This window comes from Vombatus ursinus, unplaced genomic scaffold, assembly GCF_900497805.2.
Source record: "Vombatus ursinus unplaced genomic scaffold, bare-nosed wombat genome assembly UNPS02001287.1, whole genome shotgun sequence".
NCBI lineage: Eukaryota > Metazoa > Chordata > Mammalia > Diprotodontia > Vombatidae > Vombatus > Vombatus ursinus.
The window spans coordinates 18580121-18588483 of NW_020941065.1; the positions used below are offsets into that span (position 1 = coordinate 18580121).

At 54.5% G+C, this 8363-nt stretch overlaps 1 protein-coding gene across 1 annotated transcript in view; it reads right to left on the bottom strand.

Moving 5' to 3' along the window:
- Positions 1 to 260, bottom strand: part of TBC1D10A (TBC1 domain family member 10A) — a 37010-nt gene extending 36750 nt beyond the window's left edge. Inside the window, exon 1 of the mRNA XM_027863676.1 lies at positions 47 to 260. Coding sequence (XP_027719477.1) covers positions 47 to 258 — 212 coding nt within the window. The 5' untranslated portion in view covers positions 259 to 260. The remainder of the gene's footprint in view (positions 1 to 46) is intronic.
- Between the last annotated feature and the right edge of the window lie 8103 nt (positions 261 to 8363).

The window sequence follows — 8363 nt, forward strand, 5'->3', positions numbered from 1 at the left end:
CCAGCAGTCGGGGGGGGTCACAGCGCGGGGGGGTCCCGGTACTCACGCGCCGGGGTCGCCCTGCGCGCCCACGAGGAAGCCGAACTTGTCGGTGCGGCGCTCCGCGAAGCCGTTGGCCTCCGAGTCGGAGCCCAGAGAGCTGAGCTCGTCGGTGGCCGAGGCCGCGTCCGGGCCCGGGACCAGGCTCTCCCGGGTCCCCGACAGGCTCCCGCCTGGTCCCGGCGAGCGAGGCCCGTTCTCCCCGCGGCTCTTCGCCATCGCCCGCCTGGCCCGGCCCGGCCCCGCCCGCCGCCTCCGCTGTCTCCTCGGCCGCCGCCGCCGGGGCCGCCGCCGCCGCCACCGCAGCCGTAGCCGAGGCCCCGCCCCCGGAGCGCGTCCATTGGCCCGCCGCGCCTCCGGGCGGACCCAGAGCCGCGCCCCCGCGGGCGACCCCGGTCTGAACCAATCAGAGCCGGGGATGCCGAAAAAGCCCCGCCCCTCGCCGCTCTCCCCTCCTCTTCTCCCTCCCTCCCCCGCACTGGCGGCCAGGCGGGCGCCAAGTCCTAGCCCTCCCGGACACGGGATTCCAGGGTCCGCCCACTGAGTTGTCAATCACGGAGACTCACCTGGACGGAGCCGAGGCCCTTCCCGCCTCCTCGCCCCAACTTCCGGGCTCTGCCCGGCCCGCCCCCTCCCCGCCCAGAGAGCGCAGAGCCAGAAGCTGCGGGGGCTCTGTGTTACCTCTAAGGTCGAACGCCGTCTCTTGTGTGGGATGAGGCGGTTAGAGCCCTTCCCAGCTGGGCTCCAACCCAGCTGCCCAGCCGTGTTCTCCATTAAGTACTCTCCTTCCCTTGCTTGGACGGGGACGTTCATCTCCCACCTCCACACCTTTGCCCAGGCTGTACCCAGTGTTCGCAGTGCCCTTCATTTAGAGTCCTTTGCTTCTTTCCAACCGCAGCTAGGTCGCTTCCCGCATTAGGCCTTTTCCTCTTTCCGCCTGCTGCTGGGGCCTCCTCCCGTCCGCAGTTCCCTGGCACTTACTTTGTGGTTACGTGTGACGGGCATCTCCCCCTTAAAATTGAGGGGGCTGTTCACGTGCCCGCAACCCCAGTGCCCGGCTCCTGTTTCGGTGGCCGGGGAGGGAACGCAATCCCTCCAGCAATGTCTGTTAGACCTTAGAGCCACCAGGGATCCCTGCCTCTTCCTGGTGGCACAGAAGGGAGACTTCCCTTCTCAGTCTATCTGGACACAGATGTGTGTGTGTGTGTGTGTGTGTGTGTGTCCCAGGTGTCTTCAGAGGCCTTCTCTGGCTCTTAGCCCAGGATCCCAGGGTCTTATGATGGGGGGTTGGGGGGGGAGAGGAGAGGATCTGTTTTAGCCCCAAGTAGGGCATCTTCCTCATGCCTCTGGAAGGAATTCTGCTGGAGCTGGGAGCCAGGGAACCTGCTGCCTGTGTGCCTTCAGGCACCTCGCCTCTCTGGGCCTCAGTTTCCCCATCTGTACAAAGGGGATCCAACTTGCACTGCCTACCTCCCTGCTGACTATTGTGGGGAAAGCATAGAATCAGTGTCTCCACCTAGATACTCCCTCCTCCCTTGGCTTTCCTGACCCAGCTGGCTGGCTCTCTCTCTCTCTCTCTCTCTCTCTCTCTCTCTCTCTCTGTCCCTCTGTTTCTCTATCTCTCTCTCCTTCTGTCTGTCTCTCCTTCTCCCTATATCTGTCTCTCTCCCTCCCTCTGTCCATCTGTCTGTCTCTCTCTGTCTCTGTTTCTCTCCCTATGTCTCTCTCTCCCTCCCTCTCTCTCTGTCTCTCTGTCTGTCTCTCCCTCTCTCTATGTCTGTCTCTCTGTCTCTGTCTCTGCCTCTCCCTCCCTCCCTCTCTCACTTCCACCTAACTGTCTCTGACTGGATCTCCAGAGACCCACAAGTCTAGCCCTTACCTCTCTCTCCTAGAGAGCTGGCACGAGATATCTCCTGGACACCTCAAACCGCCCACACAGAACTCATTCTCTTTCTCCCCCGAGTCGCTCAGGCTTGACCCCTCTGTGAGACCCCCAGCTGTTCCCCACAAAGCCAATCTCCAGCCACACCTTGGCCTTTGTTCGAGATACCCCTCGTAGGGAGAGAACATGTTTCCTTCTCTCCACTCACCCAGCAACCAGCCTAGTCTTTGGCCTCATTAGTCCCTCCCAGACTATTAAAAGAGCCTGCTAATTAATCTTCTTGCCTCGCCTGTCTCCCTGCTCCGATACATCCCCTACTCAGCCTCCAGAGTGATTTTCCTGAAGCATATGTCTGGGTGGTACTCCCCTGCTCTATAATCTCCAGTGGCTCCCTATTCCCAGAAGAATCAAATACTGCTATTTGTTATTGAGAGCCCTTCACAACCTGGCCCCTTCCTCCCTATTCATCCTTCTCACACCTTACTCCCTTCAGTGTTCTCTACTATTCAGTCTGCTGGGCTCCTGGTTATTCCCCACCCACACTACCTTTCCCACCTCTGCGCCTTTGCCCTGTTTCTGGGGCTTGCCATGCTCTCCCTCCTCTCCTAGACCCCTTAGAAATTCTTGATTTCCTTGAAGACTCAGCTCAAATTCCGCCTTTGGCAGGCCTTTCCTGTCCTGTCCCTCTGCCCTGCCCTACCCCAGATCTCGTACATCCCTGGTTATTTGCACATGGCCTTCCCCTGTATTTCACACCAGGGACCTTTTCTGCCTTTCTGTGTATCCCCAGGCTTAGCACAGGGCCTGGCACACAGTAGGCACTTAATAAATGCTTGTTGACTGACAACTTCACACCTACGACCTAATCACTTGCTTCACCTATCTCCCATAATTATTTTTATTTTCAGTTCAAAATTCTCTTCCTTTTCCACTCATTGAAAAGGCAAGAAATACATGATACAGATGAAATCTGGCTGTAGTCCAAGGGTAGCCTTCCTTTACCTTCTTTAGTGGGAAGGGACTTTCGAAATGCCATCTCCTTTGCAGATGAAGACCAGGAGACCCAGAAAAGAGAAAGGCCTTGCCTTGTACTCCTAAGACCCCCCTTTATCAGTGAGGAAAGGGACACCAAAATCCCAAGCTCCTGACTTCATGACAGGCCTTCCAGTGGGCTCTGCGACTGGCAGGCTGGAGCCCCCCATGGTCAGGGGACCCAGGCCTGGGGGCCGATGGGAAAATCCCTGGTCTGGAAGTCAAGACTCTCCCTTCTGGCTTGAGTGACCCACGGGCAGCTCTCCCTTTCTGGGCCTCACTGGGGAAATGAGGGGGTTCAGTGAGGAGATGTCTAAGGTCCTCCCAAAAGTCTCGGCGTCCCTGAGCTTGTTCAGGGGGCCAGGAGCCCAAAGCTCTTGGGTTACCCCAGCTTCTCAGCTGTTTCCCAGATCGCAGCTCCAGCATTCTTGAAGGTTTCAGCGTGGCCTGAAAAAACTCCCTGGCTCCAGCAAGGCTCTGGCCTGCCATCTCAGAATTCAAACGTGGGTGGAGGGCAAGGGGCCTGGGCTCTGGGCTGTGGGCTCAGAAAGCTGAGCTCTGCCATGAGCTGGCAGGATGACCTTGAGCAAGTTGCTGGAAACCGCTGGGTGGAGAAAGGGGCCCTTGCTGGGCCCAGAGGTCTATTTTCCAGTACCAGCCAGCACTTAGTGAATGAGTAAGTGAATGAATAAATAGGTTCATTCATTTGAACTTGCTTCCCCATCTGGAAAATGGGAATAATAAGATCTACCCTGACTCCTTATTCCCAACTGGAAAATAGGCATAGTAAGGGCTGTCCTGACTAAAGGGCTTGTGGTAAATGAAGTAAATAGGACAAGTGCTTTGTAAACTACTTAGCACAAGACAAGTATAAACTACCAGGATTCTGGGGGGAGGAGAAGGTGTGACTCCAGGAAAATAGTGCTCATAGTCATCAGAGGCCTGAGGCCACCCACCCCCCTGCAGCAGCCAGTTGGGGCAGCATGACGTTACCCATCTGGCACAAACTGGGCAGGCAGGGGTGCCCCCTAATGGCCCTGCAGGGCTTCTTTAGATAAGAGATACAGAATGCCCACAGGTTCTACAAAGACACTATTCCCCCCCACCCCCAAATCACTCAACAGCCCTTAGGACAGGGGATGTCAGGGCTGGGAGGGGCCTGAGAATAGGGGCTGGAGTAGACCTTTAGACTCTAGGATGTCAGAATCAAGAGGAACCTTAGATTAGAGAATGCTGGATGATGGAGCAGGAGATACTTTAGAACAGAGGTTGTTGGAGTACAAAGGAACTTTGGAAACCTGCCCTGACCCAAAAGCTAACCCTCTTGTTTTTCAGATGGGGAAACTGAGGCCCAGAGAGGGGAAGAGTCATGCTGTGGGAGCCCCTTTCTTGGGTCTGGGGACACTCCATCCCTGGGCTGGGGGCCAGCAGTCAGGCCCCTGGTTCCTCTGGGAGCTCTTTTTTCCTTCTCAACGAGGCATTCAGTTCCCCAGCCTTATCACATCCATTTTGGATTCACCCCAAACTGGCCCAGGGCCCCACCCCAGCTCTCCCCAAGCCTGGGACTGACAATTCTGCAGACTGCCCCAGTGAGGCATGTAGGACAATCTGGCCAGCTGCTGACAGCAGCTGTCACCCCAGTCAGTCCGAGGGATAGCTCTGTGCGCATGTATGGAGAGTGGGGCTGGAGCCTGGCCTGGGGCCTGGGATGGAGGGATGGAGAGACGTTCCGTTAGCCTGATTCCAGCCTCAAGCTGCAGATGGGGTGGTACACATGTGGGATGTGTACTCGCACTTGCACGTGGTCAGGGACGGAGGCCAACTAGCAGACAGGCAAGCAGGCAGGCCGACAAGACATTCAAACAATTCAGATGTTACGGGCTCAGGAATCAGAGGAAGGATCTGAGTTCAAATCTGGCCTGAGACACTTACTAGCTGTGTGACCTTAGGTAGGTTACTTAACCCAGTTTGCCTCAGTTTCCTCATCTGTCAAATGAGCTGGAGAAGGAAATAGCCAATCATTCCAGTATCTCTGCCAAGAAAACCCCAGATGGGATCATGGAGAGTATGCCTGAAACTAAAGGAATAACAACAAAAAAGGAGGAAATTAGACTCAGTTGGATTCAGGCCCCTCTCAACCCTGACATTCCCTGTTCTAAGGCCCCTCCCAGTTCTGACATTCTCTGTTCTAAAGCTCCTCCCAGCCCTGACATCCCCTGTTCCAAGGCCCCTCCCAGCCCTTACATCCCCTGTTCCAAGGCCCCTCCCAGTTCTGACATTCCCTGTTCTAAAGCTCCTCCCAGCCCTTACACCCCCTGTTCTAAGGCCCCTCCCAGTTCTGACATTCCCTGTTCTAAAGCTCCTCCCAGCCCTGACATCCCCTGTTCTAAGGCCTTTCCCAGCCCTTACATCCCCTGTTCCAAGGCCCCTCCCAGCTCTGACATCCCTTGTTCTAAGAATCCCCACCTCAGCTGTGGTGCACAATGTTCTATGGTGATGGGCCCAGGCTTGCCCCTCCCCCAGTCTGTGCCTGGCCCTCTCCAAGGCCAGCAGGCAACTCACAGATGCCACACTGTGAGCTCATGTTTGCCAAACCCCAGCCCCATATTCGGTTCCCTCCCCAGGGATCTTGCCTCTCAAAGGGGCCATTCACACACATTCCATCTGACGACATTCTTGGCCTTTTACCTCCTGGGCAATGAGTGCATTGGTCACGGCTCTCACCCACAGTGTGGGCCTTCCCTTGTGACCGGTTAGTCTTGTGGAGGCAGCCTTGGTGCTGGCGTTTTCTCTCCCATCCCCCTGCCCCCCACTGTCCCCCACTTTTCTCCCCCCTCCCCCAAGTTGCTCAGCTTCAGGAAAGGCCGGCTCTGCCGCCAAGGCTCAGGAGCATTCACAGAGCTTTGTCTCTGAGCCTATCTTCACAGCTTCACAGGGTACATCATTCTCTTTTTGACAGATGGAAAAGCTGAGGCTGGAAGGGGCAGAGTTACCAGCTTATTTTGCTGCACTAGGACTAAATAGGGTTCAGAAGGCATCCAGACTCTTCATTTTACAGATAAGGAAATCCAGGCCCACTGAGGGGATCATACAGGAAGTCACAAAGATGGGATTTGAACCCAGGACCCCTGAATCTGCCCCACTGCCAGAGGTCTGGTCCAGTCCCCTGGCCTCTCCTCCACCCCATCCATCTTATCCCCTGCTGCCAGATGAGGGGACTGGCTTAAAGCTCACCCTCAGGAACAATCACAGCCCATGCTGACATAGCTCTTGGAGGCTGGCAAAACACTTACCAGGCATTACGCCCTAAGAGCCGTGCCCAGGTTCCCATAGCCAGGAAGGAAGGAGGGCTAGAACCCAAGGCTTCCAGCCTCTGAGTCTGGAACCCAATCAACAACTCTGTATCACATCGCCCAGCTCCAAACCCTTTCAATGGTGCCCGACGTGAAACATGGCAGAGCAGGAAATGTGTGGCCACTGGAACAGGGAGTCCCACCTCTGATCTCAGCTCTATCAACGATTTAACTCGGAGCCTCAGTCTCTCCATCACTAAAATGGGGTTCACAGCATCTCTGGTATCTGCCTCCCAGGCTCAGCTGAGGTCACGGGTGTGAGGTCATTAAAAATGAGAAATTGCTATATGAATGTCAACTAGTATTATTACTAAAGCCCAAATTCCCTTTCTTGGCATTCAAGGCCCCTCACCCAATCTGGTTCTTACCTCTTTCTAAACATAACTCCCACCACTCCCTTTCTTATGTCCTATGCTTTAGTCACAGCGGGCCACTCGTTCCTTAAAAAAGGCTTTCTGACTGACTTCTGTACATATTTATTTTAAATATACTTATACATGTATATTTTGTCTCCCCTAACATATGTGAGCAACTTGAGAGCAGGGATTGTCTTAACCTTTGTATCTAATCGCCAGCACCTAACACAAGCTCGGCACATAGTAGGTGCCCAACACAAGCTTCGACACATAGTAGGTGCCCAACACAAGCTTTGACATAGATGCCCAACACAAGCTTCGACACATAGGTGCCCAACACAAGCTTCGACACATAGTAGGTGCCCAACACAAGCTTCGACACATAGTATGTGCCCAACACAAGCTTTGGCACATAGTAGGTGCCTAACACAAGCTTTGGCACATAGTAGCTGTCTAACACAAGCTTTGGCACATAGTAGGTGCCTAACACATGATTGATTACCCATACCTATCTATATCCCTGTTGTGTCCTCCTGTAGAATATGAGGTCCTTGAGATCGGAGTTTGCCATGTTCTTTGTCTTTGGATGGGGGGCCTGGGCCTCCATAAATGATCATTGATTAATGGAATTCCTGTCTGACCCACCCAATACTTTATCAAACCCAGCAGGGCCTTGGATAGTAGAGACAATGATCAGCTCCCTGGATGATAATCCACCTGAACACTCTCTGGGAATGTTCCTGAGGAGAAGAAGGGACTGCTGCCATTTTCTAACTCAGGAGAAGCGATGATGTGCCAGAAAGCTTATCTTATGGGTTGTTTTTAAGTGTCCTGGAGAAGAAGGTCAGCTCCCTATACTTGTCTGAGAGGCGTTCCAGACATCAGGACAAGTGAGCCGTGTCTAGCAGGGTGCCCCTCTAAGACAATCCTGTGCCCCAGACAACAGAGGACTCTCAGTGGCCACACTTAACCTTGGATGCAAAGAGATTAGCCCTTCGGCCCTGGCCTCTCCAAGCTGTCTTCTCTAAAGCTGCCAACGGGATTTCTTTCCTGTATGTGGGTCTGGGAGCACGCCTCTGAAGAACCTTGGGTGGCCATCCGCTGCCCACATAGGCGTGCCCAAATAAACTCTTTAGTCGGCATCCCACGGCCTCTACGGCCTGGTTCCAAGCTCCTTCCCGGCCTAATGGCGCGTCTCCCTCGTCCCCATCCAGATGTCCCCAGGCTCTCTGGGTAACTGGCTTCTCAAGGCTAGGATGCCCTCCCTCCACTTCTGTGCCTGTTAAAAAGCCAACCTCCCCTCCAAGAGTCCTCTCTCCTTAATTGTCCAAGCACACTGCCCGCATTCTTCCCTGCAGGTTATTTACTTGTCTGGCACACAGCACCCCACCTTTTAGTGGACTGTGGGCTCCCTCTCACCTCCAGGATACGGAGGATCCTGCTTATACCACCCCGTTTACACCACTGCTTAATTCAGATGCCTATGTTTGCTAGCAGTTAGGTCCTGGGCACCTGTTGACCAGATACTAACTGCATCAGGGAAATTCTAAGGAGTGAACAACACACAGCCAGAAAGCAGGTCATGCTGCTTGCCGAAGAGGGAAGGTTATTCCAGCTTAGACCCAGGCAGCAGCACAGTTAAGTCTTTTTTGTGGGGATAGTTTCTGAAGGTCATAACCAAAAACAATGAATAGAGAGGAA